Source organism: Geospiza fortis, unplaced genomic scaffold (assembly GCF_000277835.1).
Source record: "Geospiza fortis unplaced genomic scaffold, GeoFor_1.0 scaffold165, whole genome shotgun sequence".
NCBI lineage: Eukaryota > Metazoa > Chordata > Aves > Passeriformes > Thraupidae > Geospiza > Geospiza fortis.
Genome location: NW_005054442.1, coordinates 333,057 through 354,791, shown reverse-complemented (window position 1 = coordinate 354,791; position 21,735 = coordinate 333,057). Strand labels below are relative to the sequence as shown.

Genomic DNA, 21,735 nt, shown 5'->3' with positions numbered 1-21,735 from the left:
GCACATACCAGTTAGATGATCATAAAAATAACGAAACCAAGTTTACTGTGCCATTCAAAACAAGTTGCACTCTCCATTTTATACTAGACAAATACCATTCTTGTTCATTCTTCTCCATTTCCTTCTGACTATTTGTACAATTTAATCCCCCAAGACTTCTCATAACAGACTTATTCAAAAGCATTAATGAATTCCAGTCAGGAAGCTGTTATAGAGTCTTTCACTAGACTTTATACTTAAAGTGGACTATATGTGCAGTTAGCAGCCTTGGTCTGACACATCTCTCTTGCAGGTTGTATGAAACAGGCACTATGAAAATCAGTGAGCTGAGAATTGCAGTCAGGAAATATTGCTCATTTGTATCAAAATCAAATGACAGACACAAACTACAATTTATGCTGGGGTCCTCTTCCTTTCAGTTCTCTGATGCCAGTCACAGATTCTTCAGGAATATTTGGTTATGGATGAGGAACAGGCAAAAGGCTCAGCAGAGAAGCCACAAATAGAAGGGCCCAGGGAGGCTGAAAGTGCTCCTACCCAAGGAGAAGGGGCTTCTACAGAGGTGGTAGAAAAATGCTGGCATTTGGGGAAGTCTGGCATGTAGAACCACTGTTCTTTCCTTTCCCATGATTTAATAGTGAACCTTTGTTTCCATGGCTGTTTTTCTGGCACACTGCACCCAACAATAAATTTATGAGAAATTGTAAGTATTTATTTTAAAAGGAAACATGTAGGTGCTGCAAAGGCCATGAAATGCTGGACCAGCTTCTCAGCTGGTATAAATTAACGTGGTTCCACAACCTCCAACACAGCCATGCAGATGTACACGGGGCAAGAAGATGCTTCTCAAGGTTAAATTTTACTTCAAAGCTCAGGATCTTTATCCTCATGAGCTGTACTGTTAAGAACATGTCACTGGTTAATATTTTTAGGGTATTTTTTTCCCTGAAGCTTTGTTTAAATACATTTTTGCCTCATTTTATGTATTTCTAAAGCTTATACCAACTATGTTCAAAGTTCTGTGGTCTTGTAAAGCTCCACTTCAGCCATGATTAACCCTTCAGCCAGGCTTTGTCTACGTAGAAGAGGACATATTTTTAAATGCCAGATTCAGCCAGCTGAACAGCTGTAAAATTAAGCACAAATATGATTCACTGCAGACTCATATCTTGCCCTATAAACATGCCATACTGCTTGCTATTTCCTGACTGTCTTTAAGCTGTTTGATGGGCACACACCCAACATAAATATGTCACTGAGGATTTACTGAGATGAGCCAATCTTTCAAAAGCATCTTTGATTAGAAAAGTGAAAGGGTGCAAACAATACCCCAGGATACCTATCTCTCAGCTGGCCAAAGATGAGTATTTTGTTTGACACTAATGATTCATACAAGGGTCACCTTCTGGCACAAGGCAGGAGCCTTATGTCAGGGGAATTTCTCAGCATTAATACATTTGGTAAATTGGAGAAATAAACTTGAGACAGTAAGACTTCATTCAGTGAGGCTGAACGAAGAGGTGTGTGCTGAGAAAGAAGAAACTGAATGCCTAAATTTAAAAGGTCAAACAACAACTGTGCAACTTCACTGCAGCAAAAGGAGTCCCAGCAGAATGCAGCTGCACACTGCATAATGTGGCACTAAAGGAATACAAATATCAGTCAGAAATGCTTCAGGAGCATCACATATGGAATCCGAGGTTTGGAGACTCATAGGATAGAAGACAAAGAACTTAACTACTCCATGCTGTTCAGCAGCAAAATAAGGCATCAGGTGGAGCGCTGTGTCCAGCTCCAGCACCCCTCTAAAAGAGACAGACTGGAAAGGGGCCAGTAGAGATCATCAAGACATTAAAGAGATTTATCACATTAAAGGAGTTATCACAAGGAACCTATAAGAAAAAGGATGGAGTAGTAAAGATTGCTTAGTCTAGAAGAGAAAAGGCTGAAGGGAGACATTTTAAGCCTTCAAATACATGAAGACTCTTATAAACAGGACAGAGATCAAGGAAGAGCAAAAATATGCCTTATTTTTAGCCAGACAGAATGGTTTTACACGTATGTTTTGAATAGCTACTTCTAAGACCAAATGGACACTGGAAGGGATACAGTTGAAGAGATGGTCACAACCCTGTCATGAGACATCTCAGAACAGACTTGTGAACACCTGTCAGCTGGCTGAATCTGGCATTTAAAAATATGCCCTCTTCTCCCTAAACAAAGCCTGGCTGAAGGGTTAATCATGGCTGAAGTGGAGCTGTACAAGACCACAGGACTTTGAACACAGTTGGTATAAGCTTTAGAAATTCATAAAACAATGAAGAAACTTTTTCTACATGGATACAGTTGATTTTCCTTCAGAGCCGGAGCACAGACTCCCCATGTTCTTTACAGATGCAATTCTACAAATATTTAGTGTAAGCTGCAAACTTGTGGAAATTTTAAGCAGAGTTCTTTAAACTCTGAGCTAAAGCCAGGAGCCATATCTGTATTTCAAAGTTATAACTCAACAAAAGAAAGTACCAGGTTCCTCAGGATACTGTTCAGAAGACCTCACAGTCCTTCCTTTCTCTCTGTGTTTTTGTTTTTACTCTTGCATCATCAAATTCATGATCACTGTACTATATTCAAGGCAAAATAAATCACCCTGAGCATTTGGTATATACCTTCAATGTATATTGTATTTATAAAACTGGATAGGGTTACTCCAGCATCTGCTTTTGGTAATGCACACAGCAGAACAACAGAAATCACCCATTGCTCTGGTAATGGATTTATTGAGACAAATCCTGTAAATTTATTTTACATGTCAGACTTACAGAGAAAACTCTTGGTCAATAAAACCAGAGCATCTCTTGAATGCCAGCACAGAGGAGCACAGAGGCAGCACCCTAAACACTAAGCAGAATATGATGTTTGCTTCATGTCTGACCTAAATGAAGAACTGGAGTGTTTTTACAGGGTAGGATGACTGAAATTTAAGTAATTATCACATTTTGACAGTGTTGAGACAATCACATTTATTTTCCAGAGAAAATTTGAAAGTGTGGGCAAACTGGTTTCATAATTTATGGACTTATGCCTCTTTAAAATATAAAATCTTTTCTACTTTTGTAATCCTTTTAATCTTAGTGAATTTTGCACAGTCTTATCAAGTCATCATTTCAAAAGCAAATTTAAGATTCATTCAACATTAGAGTCATTTCTCAATAATTATTAAATTCATTTCTAAAGAAAGAGAAACCTAAAAATAATACTACCCCCAAGATGGATATAGAACAAGAGTGAAAGTAACTGTTTCAAAAAGTCAAAGAAAGGGAATTTTTTCTAAGCCTGTAAGAACATAATTTTCAGTCATGAAGAAAGTTATAGCTACCCAAAATTATAAGTAAATAAATACATAAATAAAGAAATAAGAAAAATTTAACTTACTGTTCTATGCTGCACAAGCCAACTGTCTCATTCTGTAAAATGACTTCCCACCTTTCTGACATCCATATACTGTTCATTCATCCATAAGCACAGGGATCTTTCCATCTCAGGAACTCTGCCTAGTTTTGCTAGTCTCAAGTGAACTGTTTAGATCTTTCTGCTGCTCCTGGTTTCCAAAGTTTTCCTCACTCCTGTCCCCAAGCTGTCCCAGCAGCCTCGCAGAGCTGGGCCCAGCACCAACCCACCGGCACAGCTAAAAACAGGCTCAGTGATGAGCTGGCAGCTGGTACCAAAAGGGTCAATGCCTTTTCAGTATCAACTTTAGTGCAAGAGAGTCCTCAGCTGGAAATCCTCAGCCTACAGACGACATAGGTTGAGACACCAGGCTTAAAATTTCACATTTATATGCTATCTGTGTGCCACTGGGTCCTGCAGTGACTCACTCATCAGGGAGCAGTGGAAAAACTAACTTGGGGGTGTGTATGGACTCTCCCTTCTACAAGACACCAAGCACCTGAACACTTCAGGACTAGCCAGTCTTTGATTAGTAAAAGATGGAATTCAAAATATTAGACCTATTGTAACAATGGTTATGTAATACCAGAATCACAGGACAGCGGCTGGGTGGGAAGGGACCTGTAAGATCATCCCCATCCATGGGCAGGGACACCTTCCACTATCCCCTTTTGCTCCAGGCCCCTTTCAGCCTGCCTTGAACACTTCCAGGGATGGGGCAGCCACAGCAAAACCCATGCCAGCGCCTCACCACCCCGGCAGTAAAACATTTCTTCCTAATATCTAATCTAAACCCACCCTCTGTCAGTCCCAAGTCATTCCCCCATGCCCTGTCACAAGCTGCCCTTGTCAAACAGCCCATTGTAAAAAAAAGAGTCTGTTCAGCCATCCCAGTGACCTTCTGCCAGCCCTAGGTCAGCTGGCTCCATGCCACAGGAATTGCATCCAACATCCCAGCTTCCATCCTGATAACTACCCCGGCACCTGAAGCCATAAAAAGCCTTCTCTTTCCCATTCAGGCTGAATGCTTCTATAAATTAGGGCTTTAAAAAATATTAAATGCCCTAGGACAAATTTCTATCGTCCTCAGAGCTCTTTTTTCACCACTTCTGGGTTTTGTAGTTCTTATACTATTACTGGGCACAAAGCCTGGGTTTTGTCTCTCTTTATAATTATTAATTTATTTGGAGTGGAAAAACTGCATGAGGTTAAACAGAATGTTTCCAGCAAGGAAGTTTGTGCAATGTCACTAGATTATCCTTTACTTGGTACAGAAACCAAATCCAATCATTCAGAACATCAAATATTTCATCTCATTTTACATAAAGCTACAAAAGAAGACTTGTCCTCCATTTTAATGTGCTTGAATGAAAGATTTTTCTTTCAGGTAAATTTTCCAGATCATTTATGTTGATCTTAAAGACAAAAGGGCTCAGTAATTTCTGAGCCAAAACTGGAACCTCTGTCTGAACACCAGCTCTGGGCAAATATTAAATTTTGACTCATTATGTCTGATATAATCTCTTCCAATGGCTAAACACCCTCATTCTTAAAATTTCTATCTAATTTGTGGTCTTAATTGGACTAATATCAAATTCCTGAGAAATGGATACCCACACACTATCTGTTGAGATAAGGAAGAATTGTTATTACTATAAATGTCACTGCAGGTATCTCGTAGGTAAAAAGGGAACCTTGTAACCTTTCTTTCAGACAAAGAACATAAATTAACCCTTCAAATACCAAACAGCAAAAGATTTTCCAAAGCTCTATATATGCAGAGCTCTTTCTGTTTTATCAGCATCCCTCTGTTTCAAAGCCCATTTGAATACTACTGAATATCTCGGCCTTCAAGACATTACCCACAAGAACTCTGAGTTTTCATCTCCTTATACACATTTCTCGCCTTGCTTTACATGAAGATGAGAGTTTTTCCTCTCAGTTGTTAAAGCAGCCTTTTTCAATTGAATCTGAGGGTTTGACATAATCCAAATCTGCCATTTTAAATGACCTTAAGCAATGCTGAGTTCAAGACAAGCTCAGTATCACACAGAACCAAGTCACGGGAGGGTATTGTCATGCATTTTTATATCAGTACAGAATTGAATGTGAAACATTTTTATCATCAGGAGTAGAAATTCCAATGGCTCGTTTCCAGATTTAGGATTTTCTACTCTTTCACAAGAGGGCATTTAGAGAAATAAATACAGATCTCCTAGTGCAGCTGACATTATTTAACTCTGAAGAGCCTTTCCTGCTGAAGCTCTGACAAGATCGGCCACGGCCTCTTGAACTGTGCCCTTGAACCTGGTGCCCTGGCCTCCTGAACCTGATAAATATAACTGCCTACACACATTTTTAGCACACATGTGACATTTGTAACCATACACCAGCTTGCTCACTGCAGTGGGGGTGACATTTCCTTGCTAACATTTTACTGATAGTACTCAGTCCTATTTTCATAACACCAAGTTCAGAAGAGGAAAGAAATTTCTTAACTGTCCTTCAAAATGCCTTAGTAACTCTTCCTATTTCAGCAGTTTACACTTAAGAAAAAATTTAGAAGGAAATAATATTTATAGGTATCAAAATGTAGTGACCAGTCTAGGTCACAAGAAGCCTCTGGAGATATTCCTTCCAAGCTTCACCTGAAAGCAGGAGATGGGGATAGCCTGGGTAACCTGAGGTGAGGTTTGCCAGGGCCCTGTCAAGGCAAGTCCTAAATACTTCCAAGCAAGTGAAATCCGACCTCTTCTCTGGACAATCTTCTCCAATGTTTTATTCTTCTCATAGTGAAGAATTTTATTCCTATTTCCAGACTTTGTGATTTCCCCTAAAGGAATGTGTGCCCCTTGAACTGTCACCACACATCCTTGTGAACATAGTGACTTTACATATTAAAAGACAGCTATTAAATACACACAGTGTTCCAAGTTAAAAAGGTTTACCCAAAATTTGAAAGAAATAAAATGAAATAAAATAAAATAAAATATAAAATTAAATAAAATGAAATAAAAAATGAAATGAAATTAAATTAAATGAAAAAAATAAAATAAAATAAAATAAAAGGAACACACACTTTTCTTATCATCTGCCGATATGGACACTGCTATGAAAACAGTTATTTATTTCTCCTCACTGCCTGAATCTGTAGGCATGTATTCTAGGGTTTTTTCCTTTTTCTGATACTATCTAAGAGAAACCTGACATCAACCTACCTTCTTCATAAACCTGAGTAACAAACATTTCCTTTGATCTCAAGAAGAAATGGGCAAAGTCTGGTAAAACTTTTTTTTTTCCTAGTGATATTTTATTTAACATTCAATCCACAGGAATACTGTAACTTTTCCCACAGATGTCTACTGCCCTCTGTAGGATTATTTTCAATAAAATATTAGGAACAAAGTAGAAGAAAAAAATAAAGTACAAAAGCCTGTCACAGCACTGTATCACATCATCAACATGGTGGAGGTGGCTTATTAAGCTGATGTCTCATAATTGAACCTTCATAATTTCACTGATTTTCTAGATTTGACACAAGTAATAAGCAGAATATTCCCAACCAACACCATCAGACTTTTGAGACTGCAGAATGCAAGCTGAGTGCCTGAAGAACAATGAAGACAATGGGTATATGAGGGTGTTCAGAGCTATTCAAAAATCCCCACCATTTTGCAGAACTGCAGGCTGCTTTCAGAGCACGTCTCAAGAGACTCTCTACTGTGTGCAAGCAGAACACTGACATAAACTCAGGAGAAAACCTACTGTATCAAAGTCTTTATTGAAGTTGTAGGTTTCAATATATTTAAGTTTCCTTCTTGATAACACCTAGGATGCAGTTCTGGTCCTCATTGCCATGCATATAAAGTAGATGAATGTATTTTAAATTGCATTTGCAAATCAAATTTTGGCTGTATTTTATCTGGTGATCCTGTCAGACAATTAGAAAGATGTGGTAAAGACGAGCCTCAAAGTAACTACTAACTGCACACAGGCATAGAAATGCAATGTTCATTTGCTTCTCTACATTCATTAGAAAAGTTTTTGATAACTTAGATGAGTTCAGTAGTGACATGGGAAGTGTCTGATGCCTTCCATGCCTTAGGAGACCTGTGTTGTTCAAGGACATTAAAGGACAAGGAAGTAAACCAAAGCTATTCCTACATAAGCATGGGCTAAGTAGTTCTGACAATTCAGAAGAGAATTGGCTCCAGCTGTATGAAGGGATTAGGATGACATAAAAAACCCCAAAACCCACAAGCCTGAGTGCTCAATTCCCCACAAAACAAAAATGCAATTAAGACTTCAATGGAATTTTTCTTTTAAAAAAAGCCTGCAACATCAATTACACATATAAAAATATCCTCTCTGGAATGTAACTGCAATTATAAATGGCTAATCACTATGACAATAAATTAAAAAAAAAACATACTACAGCATGTTATCATTTTATGATGTGAGGAATGAGGGTCCTGAAATTCCTGTGAGTTCGGGTAAATTCCCTACAAAAGAGGAATTTTGCATATAAACTGAGGCTCTAAATCCAAAAGGCAAGTTAAAGCTATCAGGCCCTAACCTCAGTGAAGGACTCAACTAGGTGTTTGAGTGATCCTTACTAGAGAACAATAATCTCTTCCCTATATATTGAAAGTGGTGTCAGACAGCATGTGGAGACTGAGGAAAAAAATACTGAGGACACAAGGTCAGCAGTGGGGAAGAGAAGATTTGCATCTCTTTCCATGTTCCTTTGCTAAGAGCACGTGTGCACCTCACGTCAAACACGTGCATCCATCCAAGAGCCTCATCTTGTTCTGCAGTGGTGCAATAATTTTTGATATTACACAAATCCTTCCCCCAAGTTTTCTAGGAAATCACTGGTCTCGTCAGTAACTGATTTACAGAATCTTCTGAATAATCTAGGTTATTTATTTCCCAGTAGTTGGCTGTTCTTCCATGCTCCATTTGCTGTCCTTTTCCTATCTGATGCATTCTGTTTCAATCAATGCACTTTCATCGCCACAAGACACAGACCATTGACTAACAAGACAATTTGCATTCGGAGGGAAACGGCCACAGATTAATAAAATCTAAAAATTACAACCTACTTTTTGTAAGAAATGATTCAAACATTCAAACACTGAAGGCCACCTTCTATCACAAAGTGACCAATCATGCCAAAAGAGGCTGATTTTTATTTCTGCCATTTCCTTCCTCAAAAACACAACAGAGCAGGTACTGGGTAAAGAGATGAAAACTTACCAAGCCTGGCACACAGCACACTCATGTAAGTCTCATTTTCTTAGGCAAAACACAGGATATGGGTCAGAAAACCTGAATTGTCCTAGCACTTTGACAATAAACTTTGCCTGGCAACGTTACAATTTACTTCAAAATAAGCCAAAATTTTGTCAAACCAATTGCTTTTGTTTCTCATGGACACAGGCCAACTTTGTGTCATGATTACACTTCTAAGAAAAGTTCAAGTTCAACTTAACATAAGCCTTTTTTTTTTTTTAAGACTATAATTTATGACTGGAAATTTTGACCAGAGCAAAATTCTGAGTAGTTAATGCAACTTATGTAGATTGTCAGCCTAAGAGCCAGCCTTGTTTCCTTCATTTGTAATATTTGTAGGAAGCTTCTTCTGCAACGTGCTTCTTCAGCAACCAGTTTATCTTTCTCAGGAGATGAATTATAGTGAGGAATGAGGGTTCCCAGAACTGACTGTGTAAAAGCAGTTGATATTTAAGTTAGTTGACAAATTATTGTTATTTCTCTGCATGCATAAGGATTTCTTTCTTTTCTGAAGACTAAAACCAGTACTTTACCTTCCTTATTTAGTAATCTTGGTTAACTGAGAAAACAGCTAAAATAGATGGAAGTCCTCTCCTGCCTGCAGCATAACATCACACATCCCATATGGAGTAGGGATCATCTAGCCACCCAACCCATGTGCAGGACAAAACAAATCCCACTCCACCTCTCCCCAGTCCAGTGCTTAGGGGACATGAGCACAAGAACATTCACAAGAAGGACAAAGAAAGAGACTGGGAAGATATTACACAGGAAAACAAGGTTTCTACTGCTCACACTAAAACGTGTTAGCTTGTTCTTTGGACTGAAAGCCAGACCTAATTCAGATTTAGAGACAACTATTACATGCTGATGTTACAGTTAAATCATTACTGTTTACACACTGTACCATTCTAAAAAAGTACACAATGATTTACCAATGTGTATTGCTAAATTATTAGCTTATTATGCTAATATATTAATCTGTAATATAATTATATTAGACAGAGGTGAAATTTATTTTTCTGTTATACAAAACATGATCAGGGTGTTTCAGAATGTCCCTGGAGAATGCTGGAGTCCTCTGCTCCCACCATAACTTTTTTGGGGTAACATTCCAAAACCTACTGACACGCAGCCCTCAGATAACAATTTCCAGAGAAGGAAGAGCAGAGTTTCCTGGAAAGAACCAAGCATGAGAACTACAGAGAAGCTGACCCAGACCAGTGCTTTTCCCTGGAGCAAAATGCTCGTTACAGTTATCAGAACCACTGCACAGCCAGCGAGGAGACTTGAGCCTGAAGGCTGCCACTGTCAAGAGAGTGCAGGGAGCCTGTGCTGAGGCCCAGCGCTGGCTCCTCTTTGTCAGCAGAATGACTTTGGGAATGTGGGATTTGCTGCCAGCCCATGCTGACAATCTGACTGTGCCAGCCTGGAGAGATGTGCTCAGTTCTCACCAGCCACAGCCCCCAGCCCCACTCTGAGCTACAAACTGAGGCTGATGAATGCTGGCAGATCACTGAATTAGTGAATGGACACAAAGTCAGTAAATGTCATTCAAAAAAGCTCTGCTTCACACACAGCATGGCTCTAAGTGTTCCTGATGTGCTGCCACAGACATCACTTCAGTGCAACGTTTATAAAACATAACATGTTCCTGCCTTCAAAATACAACACTAGATGATTCCTGAAATTAGATTGGAATTGTGTAATTTTGTCTCTTACAGGACAGTCCACAATAGTAATGGAAATGAAAGCAAATTATACTATTAATCATATAAAAACTTTGCAGAAATCTTTAGCAGTCATTTTTCATTCTTGTCAAACTAATCATCAAAATGCCTTGTTTTATGATTAATTCCTTCCCCCTTATCTGCGCTTGAAGCAAAATGAAAAAACACGGTTCACCAGTGCCAGTACATTTTAAAGTTAGTTTTTTGGATGTACCTTCAGGCCAGCAAGTCACAACTTCAGATACATTAAAGGAGGACTATACTTTTTTCAAGAAGAGACAGCTGGTTTTTGGATTACAGATGTCATATTTACAACACACAACTTTGAGACACTCTTACAACTCCTGGAGATGAACAGGAAATCCAATTTCCTCCCAATTGAAGCCATCATTAAGAAAAATCCAAATTATGAATTGCTTACCTTTGTCAGTGCTGCTCGTTGGGGTTGGAGGGAGAAGGCCAGGCTTGGATTTGTCATAGTTGTTAAAGCTCTGGCTGCGTCGGTTGTTGGCACTGATGGAACCACGAGCTTTGGCCTCGCTGCCCGCAGCGGACACCCTCATGGTGGGACCTGGAAGTCTGGTGGAAGAATTTACAGCAGGTTTAAACATAGGTAAAAAGCACTCTGGGCAAGAAACTATGGGACACCACGCATAAGCTGAAAATAAAAGTATCAACAGGACAAGTGTAGGCTCATAAGGGTGTTCCTGTTTCCGTAAGAACAAATCAAAGGATCATCTTAGATGAAACTTGTATGTCAAACAAGCTGCAGTCTGAAGTATTTTACACCAGAAAAAAAGCCCTGAGACAAAATTAACAGTCACCTGCCATAAGTCTGGTGAATCAGAAATAGTTGCAGGTAAATTCAGGGGAGCAATACCACTGGCAAAAGGTTAAGACTAAGTGAGACATTACTGTTCCTAAACTGGATTGCTGGACACTTCATCACATGCTGGCCCCATAAAGGCTACCCTTATTTGAGAAATAACAATGAGATGGAACTTGGCAGCCTTTTTCCTTCTAGAGAAGCACATCACATCTCTGCCCTGACAACTACAAAGCTCAGCAGCCAAGCCCAGCAAGACTTTAACCTGATTTAATTATTTGAGCCTATATAAATCACACAAAGCTTCACTACACTTTCCTAGAGTAACCACATTATCAGTGAGCTAGTATTAGCCTCTGGTTTAAACTGGGCATCCGCCTCTTCCAGCATTTTCTTACCATAGCCTGTACTTACCAGATTAAGCTGATTAACTAGGGAAAAAAATGTCATTATTCTGGAGTAAGTAAACAAACCTTTATGCTTTTCAGGCAAAAAGGAAGGTGGAAGACTTCTTTAAAAAGCCTGATAGAATCAGGAAAGTGACTGGCATCACATCTCAGAACACTTCAAAGCCAACATTCACACACAGAATCTTTTTAAAGCTTCTTCATGTAAAATACAAAAATCTATTCAAATAACTTGTGCCAATAATAAAGTAAAAGGAAGAACTCCCAGTTGTCAGAGAGAGTGGGGATGCAACTGGCCAAATCACCATTGTGCCTCTAAAAGAAGGAAGAGAAGCCAGGAAGGAACCTGGCAGGGCTTCCTAAATAAATTGACTTATCCAGGACCAGTGAAGAAATAGAAAATATGAAAAGAAACACGGAGAAAAAGCGAAAATGTCAGCAGCTGCATGCACATGCTTTCAAAGCTCAAAAGAGTCTAAGACATGAGGGCATCATTCAAATACAAACCCAAAAATTAATTTACAAGCTCAAACCACCACAGATTCAGCACAGCACATCATGGTTCTGAGGTTGACTTTTAGACCAATCTCTCAAATTATCCAGCTATTTCCAGCACTGGGGGGGGTTCTAAAAAGTTGTCCATACTCATCATTGCAGCAAAGGGTCCATGAGAAAACCCCAGAGGGGCTTCATCCGCTGCAGAGGAGACTGCAGGGGAAGAAGCTGAGGGCAACCAGTGACAAATAAAACTTTTTGAGAAAGTCACGAAGACAAGGAAGTTTATGAAAAGTTCATTTTGTTTGACAGGAAACTAGCTAGGCTTTCTACAAGGTACCTCAGCCCAAAGCTGCCACCCAGTTTTGAAACACTGAGTATGGGGCACCCACCCCAGGATGGCTACAAGGGCCCCAGTACGGGAGGGGAGTTTTCCAGCAGCAGGGAAGGGACAATCTTCCTCTAGTGATGGATAAGAAAAGGCTCCCCACACATATCCACACAGGTTCTGTAAAGCTGTCACATTTTAAAGTAAACAAAGCTTCTCAAACCATGTGACCACTTAAGAAGTGACAAGTTTTCCATCTGAGTCAGTATTGTCACTGCCAATAAAAACACACCAAGAATTAAAAACCTACATGCCAAAAGCACTCTTGAAGATATCCTTTCTCTTAGGCTTTTTTTTTTCCCACTGTAGTTTAACTAACTGCTTTTAAGCCCCTGCTTTTGGTATTAGGTCAAGATACTTCACAGCAGTGTCTGTGAAATCTAAGGAAAAAATCAGGTTCAGGGAGACACTTCTGAGAGAAGGTACTGAGCTTGGAGAACACACTCTTTTCACTACTCTTCAGCACCTCTGTTAAGCAAATACGAGCTGTCAAGCCATAATTAAGATCAAGGAAGAATGTGAAAAGGAAATGCAGAACTTTTTAACAGGGATTATTCTGCAGAGATTTGTCACAGACATCTTTTCATGAAAATCCTTTCCTTAGGATTTTTACCTCCTGAGAAGCTGAGAGGCATCAGGAACAAAATGTAAACAATGGTTATCTGCTGCTGTGGAATGCAACAGGTGGATCTGTGATTGGCCCATCTTGGATGTTTCTAATTAATGGCCAATCACAGTCCAGCTGGCTCAGACTCTCTGAGCCACAAACCTTTGTTATTCATTCCTTTCTATTCTTAGCTTAGCTAGCCTTCTGAGGAGAACCTTTTATTCTAGTCTTTTAGTATAGTTTTAATGTAATATATATAATAAAATAATAAATCAAGCCTTCTGAAACGTGGAGTCAATTCCTCATCTCTCCCTTCAACATAAGACCCCTGTGACCACCATCACAGAGATTCACTGTTACCATATAAGAAATAAGATGTGGGAAATAAAAGTAAATTATACAGCAGAAAAAACAATCTAACAAACCGAATAAAGATCATAAGCTATAGCTCAGAAGCTTAGCAAAATTGGTACGGTATAATTTACCAATGTAAAACTCTATTCTAGTCAAACATTTACATATAATAGTAAAATAACAAGATTATTACCCAGATTAATAACCACAGCAACCCTTAGGATCACTGAGATGAGATGGACAGATGAACTGGCATGCAAATCATGCTGGGATCCAGGGAGAAAAGGGACTGGAGTGCCTCTGATTCCCTTCCAGGGAGGGGACAGGTGCTGGCTGTGAGAGCACTGGGGACAGCAGGGGCTCTGATCAGCAAGAGCCACACAGCGCTGCACAGCATGCAGGTGACACTCTCCTCACCAGCTGAGCCACTGGCGTGATGCAGCTCACATGGAGGATGGAACTGGATGATCTTTAAGGTCATTTCCGATCCAAAACATTCTGTGATTCTATGATCTCAATAATGCAGGTCAAAATATAATTAATACAGTGGGGTGAGAACTCCCAGAACCATGTTTTGTTCTCAAAAGCAAAAGCTCCTAAGAACAAAAAAAATCAAATTATTTCCTTCAGGGCCACAATGCATTCCACACCTCAAAAAAAAACCAAAAAAAAACAAACCAAAACAAAACAAAAAAAAATCTAAAACTTTCCCATTTCAGCCGTTTGTAAAGGCCTAGTTACAAACTGTTTTTGTCAGGAACCCTAAACATGCACCCAGAAATATTGCAAAAGGATTATTCATGCTTTGCAGAAGATGAAGAAATGCTAACCTAGAAGACCTTTTCTGACCAAGAGTGAATCGGATGATTTTGCTTTGAGATGAGTCCCTGGGAGATGCACTGTGACAGGAAAGAAAAAGCGGAAGAGAACATTGAACAAAGAAACTTCTTGGGTTTTTTTTTAAAGCTACTGAACTTAGTAACTGGTTTTAGGGAAAATGTGGTTTTTTTATGAATTTCACAAGAATATAAAGCTTCTTGCCCAAGTATGACTTCAGGTCAAAACCACTACAGTCTGAAATTAATTTTTACAGAGTAATGAACATGCAAATCTGCATGCAACCCCCAACTCTATTCCTCTTTTCCTTCTCACTCCTTTATTATATATATTTTCTGTAGAATCTGAGCAATTTTACTTTAGTACATATTAAGAAAACATGACATTGAAGATCTTCAGGATATACAAATTTGTCAAGTATTTCAAACCCAGCCCAATCTACACAATGGACTGAAAACAGCAAAACAGTGCTCAGCATCTCAGCATGTTTGACAGAAAACTTGCAGAAATCTCTTCAAACACACCTTTATTTTATAGTAATTATTTCCTGTTTATACATGCTGTAGGAACACTATGTTTTTCAACTATACAAAACTATTGTTTACACCCAAATGAGCATAATTTGTGAAGGAAGACATAAAAGCCAAACCCAAATAACCTCTGAGTGGTCCCACTTGGAAGGCTTCAGTGAAACTGTTTATATCCCTCATGAAGCAGCACTTCAGCCAGCATTCACCTCAAGGTGTGTTAACACAAGCAAGCCTCAACGTGAGATTTGTAAGAACAAGAAGCCTTCATACTTTAGTAATTGTGCGATTTCTGCTTTTAATTCTCTTTCATATCCCCACTGTTTTAGCAGTGTGCAAGGGTCAGACCAGTAGAAGGCTGCACATGCATTTACTGTGGTACTGCCTCAGAAGACTGCTTTTATTCCAACCTGGGCAGAGCACTTCTAGTATTAAAGACATTCAAGGAACAAAACCCTTTTCTATTCATCTGTACTCTGATCTAGGAGTGCCAGCAAATACCAGTGATGGAAGTTATTTTTCATGTAAAACCAGCAGCATATTATTTTTGACCAGAAAGTCCAGATTTAATTTTGACTGCCACCAGGTGTTATGAGCTCTATTTCTTTTACCACTGTCAGAGGAACCCTTCCCCACAGTGGAAGGTAACCCTTCCATTTCTTAGTGAGGACTGAAACTCTTGTAATCTGAGAACTGAAGTTGGTTTTCATATGCCTAAAATGCATGTTTTCTAAGGGAAACAATGTGCATGCTTTGTGAGTAGAAAGAAGCAAAAAGAATAGTGAGAAAAACATCCTTTTACAATCCTGTGGTTACTTGGTCCAGCAGGGATGTCACACCCATTGGGCTGCAGATTTCCAGCACTGAGAACATATTTAAACACATGTGTTTTGATTTCCAAAGGCTTGAAGTCAATTGCTACCCATCATTCCATTCCCAACACACTTTATTCTAGAGCAGAACTACAGAAAGGAGTTTCTTTGGCTTTTTAAGACCTGCAAGAAGAAGAAAAAAAAAAAAGAAAAGAAAAGAAGAAAACCCAACTTGAAGGAGATTTCCCACCTGGACTGCATTTCTGGTTGTGCTTTTAACTGCTGCTGCACAGCTTGTGGGGGCTGTTGGCACGGAGTGTGGAGCAGAGCTGGCACCTGCTGCTGAGGGACCCCCACCTGGCACTGGGATGGAGGCCCTGCTTGCTGGGATGGATGGTGCTGGGGCTGCTGCTGCTGCTGCTTGTACCGAGACAGGCTGAAGAACAGGCCCAGGATGGCCTTTAGATTCCCATTCCTGATTTCTGTAAGGCAAAGTGGAGAAGTCACTCGTCAGCCATCAGTGGGGGCTTTCTCTCCGGCAGCACAGCGGGTCAGCCTCTGCACCCCCAGAATACTGTCTGAACTGAGCTCCTTTGGGATATCCTTTAGGATAAGTTACTTTCTGCACATCTAATTGGCATTACAGTTGATTGCCAGTAGCACCAAGGACAAATAAATAACTAATCTCTCCCCTGCGGTGACTGAGCAATATCTCACATTTCCACTGTGTTAATGCCAGTGTGCTTAAAAAGTCCTTTAAATCTTTCCTTTAAACTAACACAACCCAAAACAGAGCCCCCACAACAACAACTGTATTAAGGACAGCATGCTGTAAATGATTCCTCAGTCCCAAACTTGCACAAGGAGGAAACTACTCCATTCTCACACATGTTTCTGGAATATTAGAATAATAATTTCCACTAAGAAAATTTGAGGCAAGTTTTGCACTAGAAAATATGGTTATTGCACTAGAAAATATGGGTGACATAGCTGCATTCAAACATAATTACCAGCTTTGATACTATCACAAGCTGATAAGGGATGGGCACCCAATGTACTTAAAGATAGCTTGGCAGTCAAGGTATAAACTTTTCAATTCCTGAATGTCACCCTGCTCTTCTATGCAATATCAAATGCAAAAATATAAAAGCAAACAGAAATACAAAGATGAAGAGGTGTATCAGACCACGCACTTAACCACTGTATCATAATTAATACTCCAGAGGGCAAATTCTTCCTTGCAGACAACCTTAATGTGCTGTGACTTAATTATTTAGCATGTTTAATTTCCTAAATTTAAAAAGTGGATTTAAAAAGCTACAATCAAACAGCTGGACTTCTGCCTGCGTTGTACAGATCACTTGAACCAAAAGCTGACTGTTGCCCTGTGAGAAAGTAAGAAGAAAATGACATGTGTTAAGACAGTGGCCAAGCACAAAGGCAAGAAGCAGAATTTTCATTTGTTTTCAGCTCCGGATGAAAGGTTGCTCTGAGTTTGTGATGGGCCCCATTCCATCCTTCACTCCCTCTCCCAGCCACATTTCTGCTCACATTGCTCATCTTTGCTGTATAAACAAGCTTCTGCTCCTAATCCTAAGCACTTTACCCAGCAGATCTGAGGCTCAAGGTTTAAAACTGTTCTTTACCCATTCTGCACCAGCTTCCAGCTTTGGTCTCCTTGTCTACCTGCACCTCAGTCTACTTTCCCTTCCCATCACTAATATAATTTTTTTTCTTTCTGAAATTTGTCTCAACCCATGCCCACATCTTCAGAGAATATTAGCCGTTCTCTAAGTGGCCCTGACCCAGGATATTCCTTTCCTCTCATACTTCTTGACTCAGTTTCCCCAGCCATTTTTTCTTCCCTGCAGCCTGGTCCCTCCATCAGTGCTCTCTCCCACCACTGATCCCCCAATCCCTTGTTTAAAAGATCATCATTCCCAGGGGCCTCCAGCAGCCATTTTCAGTCTTCCTTTGTTTTCTTGGCTAATTTTAGTCTCTTCCTGAACAGTGGGGTCCCAATTAATCCTGCCTGTTCCCCCTTTTCCCTGCCCACTCCTGCTCCCATGCAGTGCCATGCACAAACCCAGCCTCCTCTCACTGCACCAGGCAGGTTCCTTCTCTAATCTGCAGGTTCTCTTCAATAATCTCTGTTTAGCTTAGGAGGACAGGGATGGAAGTAAAACAGACACAAAATGCAGCAGAACACAGTAAAAAGGATTTCCTTATCTCCAGCAAAGAACTCAAATTACTCATGGGAGCTGTAAGGAAAGCAGCATCCAATCACAGGTCGAAGCATAACTAAACAGATCCAGAGGCACTGACAAGCTTAACTGCATAAATACAGGTCAGATATAAAAGAAATTACCATGGACCTGCTTGTTTAAATTTAGCAAAGCTTTGTGCAACTGGAAACTGATTTCTATGTGAAGTGAAAGGCAATTATAACAGTAACCCACCTACAACATGTTGCTGCCTGTTTTCTGCTGTGTTTATCAGAAGGGCAACCTGCTTTTGACCAAATAATCAAAAGAAGAACACTTTTAATGAGTTAAAGCAGTCTCTTCCCCTCTGGATTTGAAAAAAAAAACATTTTAAATAGGACTTTCAGCTGGACCTCTGTTTCTTTTATCTTAAAAACTGAGGTAATTCTGGCAGTTCTGCCTCACATTTCATACAAAAGGAATATTTCAAAGACTACTTCAGCCTCACTGCACTCTGCACCTCAGCAGAGTCTCAAATGCTTCCTGCTTCAAGTCCTCTCCAGCCCAGGGTCAGCTCCAGAATCATATTGACTTAGATAAGGACAAGGATGTCACCCAGCCATTCTAAATGTGGAGCCAAAAATTACTGTCCTGGATACTGGAAACAAACACTTCAGAAACTTGAAACTGGAATTTGGTTTTCATAGGAAACCCCACAAATCCACTCTTCAGAGATTTCCATCCTGGCATATCCCTGCTGGTGCTTGTTTCCCCATCATCACTGCTCCAGGATGTGTTCAGCTGATCATTATCCAGCTCATCTGTTACCCAAAAGATGTGCAGCTGCTTATGTGTGATATCAGTTTGAGTTTCTAATGCACATCGATGTCCTCCAGTATCTTCAATACCTTTAGAGCAAGGAGATATTGTGTGAAGGAGAGCAAGCTTCTCTGAGCAGTTGCAATTCCAGGAGTCTAAAACAGGTCTAAGGGCAGGGGTATAGAAAGACAGTTCAAAGAATCGACAATAAAAATGTGCAGCAAGAAGTGAAAAGAGATCTCCAGCTCTCAGTAGTTTTCTTCAGTAACTAGAAATGGAGATTTTAGATTTTTAAGAATCTTCGATAAGGGGATGCCTTTTTGCCTTCATGTTTCTGGGGAAGGGGAGCCTCTAGCACAGCACAGTCATCATCAGTGACTGCAGATCCTCAGCATCTCCACTGCATAAATCCATCAAAACAGACTCTGTGTCAGTGGCACGCACATATCAAAGCAGGATTTTTCAACACTGGAAGGATATACACGTGCGGTCCCAAATTATTTCAATTATGACATTTAGGAGTCATCCAAGCTCCAGTTTTGAGTCATTAACTTCCCTCCACACTGAAGCTGCACTGTTGAAAAATACGTGCTCTTAACAAACCCAGGGGGCTTCAGTGATTATTCCCATTTGGAAGCAATCACAACCTTTTCCTTCCTCCTCGATGAGGATCTGCCAGTGAAGTAAATAAAGTTATTTGCAGTTGACCTAGCAGGTCTTGGCAACTCACACAGAAACACTGGCTTGTTTGGTAACAACATTCCTCACTTTAAATGGTTCTGTGTTCCTCAACACAGTGCCAGAGCAACTAGAAAGAGAAATTCACTTTACTGATGCATTCAAGTCTTTTACCTTATTTTATAAAAATATATTCATTCCCTCCCCTTCTCTAGTTGTCACTTTCTTCCTTCAATGTTAGTGGTGGAGTCAGTAAATGCTCTCATTTATATGCTGGCAGCAAACATTACTGGTCCCTTCTTAGCTTCCATGTGATTTAACACACTAATTCCTAGATAGTGTAAAAGAAGGGCAGAAATCCCAAATCAGGGAAGCCATGGGATAACATGTGTCCTGCTGGGCCTGACTTGTGACTGGGCAGCAGAGCCATGAGCATTAATCATGCTGTCCCTTCCCCAGCGTGAGCAGCACCACGCCGCCAGGTCTGTACACCCAGGCAGTTTTCTCATCACTGACCTGCCATTCCACTTGGATTTTACCTTCTAGCGAGATAGGTAAATAATGTGAATGTATTTTTATAATATTTCCAGGCTAAGGTCAAAATTGGCCTTTACAACCAACTCAGCTGCATTTTCTTTTTACTCATTTCCTGGCAAACAAATTTTCTGCTGTTGGAAGTTTTAGCTCATGCTTTCTCTTCTTGACATGAGAATCCTTCTCATTATAACTGAGCAACTGAGGCATGTAATGCTGGCAGCACTCAGGTGGACCACAGTAAAGCTTCTCTTTGGAGGAAAATTTTTGTTATTGCTGTTGTAATCCAGGCTAAGAATACACCTAACATTCAGCCTCAGCTTCTGCTAGCTGTGGTGCACTCAGGTTAGAACACTAAATATCTGCTATTTTGCTGCAGACTCCTCCTCCAAACCAAGTTTGTGAAGAGACTCAGTCATCGAATGTAACTTTGAAGTCTCACCTGATGCCAGACATTCAATTATGTGTTCCGCAAAGCACTGATGGAGATGTCATATCAGATATTCAGCTACTGAACCCAACTGCTTTTCCAGCATATTTAAATAAAAATACAAGTGAAAGCTGGTGCTGACGATGACAGAAATCTGTTTGATCTCTTAATAAGATAATAGCTAAACAGCTTCTGAGCCAACAGGTACCACACATCCTGGCATAAAGGAACAGAGCTAACCTAGTTTGGTTTCAGGAAATTCTGATGCTCTTCAAAAGCAGAGAGATTAATTAGAAGTCAAAATGTCTTGTTTTGGCTCAAAACATTTGGATTTGATTGTTTTATGCACTTGGAAACAGGAAGCAGGATGGTTGCTCAGGTAAGAGAATAATTGAAGAATAAGGAAATAATTTTTTTCTCTGAAAAGGCAAAAACTGACCGCAGTTCACTTATATCTGTAAAATATACACTGATCAATGTGCAAATTATAGAACTGAGATAAGAAATTTCTGGTTTTCAACAGGAAGTAGTAAAGAAGTGACTGAACTCTAATTTGGTCTCAATGACTACTTGTACAAGTCAGCTGTGTAGAAATTAGATACATATTTTATCTACCTTTCACACTGAGATGGGAAAAAAAAGAAATAAAGATTGTCAGAAGTTTAGATTGACCTTCTTAATCTTCCATTACACTCGATGTTCTAGTTGCAATCACAGGAAGTAATTCAGGTTCCTCATTTAACATGAAATCTTTAACAACCAATGGACTCACCTTCTGCTGACAGCCCCTGGATGTTAATCCCCTTAGCAGCCAAGAAACTCAGGCATGCATCTATGTTTTCAATCTGTTCAAGAACAAACAAAACAAACAGAAAAAAAGGAGACACAAAAAGAAAATGCATTGTAATAATTATTTACTTCCATCCACCACCACCCTTGAGTGCGCTCAGTCTTTGCATCCCATAAAAAAGTCCCTTTGCTCATGATGTGGAAATCATAGTATGAAACCCTCTCAGTTACTGAGGTCCTAAATGGATTATTGCATTGATTATAAACTGACTGTTCCATGAGTCAGAGCTTTCTGTTATTTGCATTTGCACGAAGCAGGTTAGCTCCAGCCCCAGTTTCTTACTAGAGGGTCAAGGATGCTCTGCGACAGGATTCATAACCCACAACAAGTGTAACAAACATGAAACCGAAAATAAACATGGAGGCCATTTGTTTGAGAAGGCAGATTGCCACTTGCTCTGAAGCTGACAGCTGGCAGAAGTTTCCAGCCACAGCAGGAGCTGAACACAAAAGCTGTAACTGGAAACCCCGGCCGGAATGCGGAGTGTGTTCCCTG

General features: G+C 39.9%; 1 protein-coding gene across 1 annotated transcript in view; it reads right to left on the bottom strand.

Annotated features, from left to right (window-relative positions):
- NAV2 (neuron navigator 2) overlaps nucleotides 1-21,735 on the bottom strand; it is a 208,929-nt gene that overhangs the window by 114,817 nt on the left and 72,377 nt on the right. The window contains exons 4-7 of the mRNA XM_005427370.3: nucleotides 21,163-21,235; nucleotides 15,976-16,207; nucleotides 14,380-14,448; nucleotides 10,894-11,051 (exon numbers count right to left, since the gene is read on the bottom strand). Of these exons, the coding sequence (XP_005427427.1) occupies nucleotides 10,894-11,051; nucleotides 14,380-14,448; nucleotides 15,976-16,207; nucleotides 21,163-21,235 (532 nt within the window). The remainder of the gene's footprint in view (nucleotides 1-10,893; nucleotides 11,052-14,379; nucleotides 14,449-15,975; nucleotides 16,208-21,162; nucleotides 21,236-21,735) is intronic.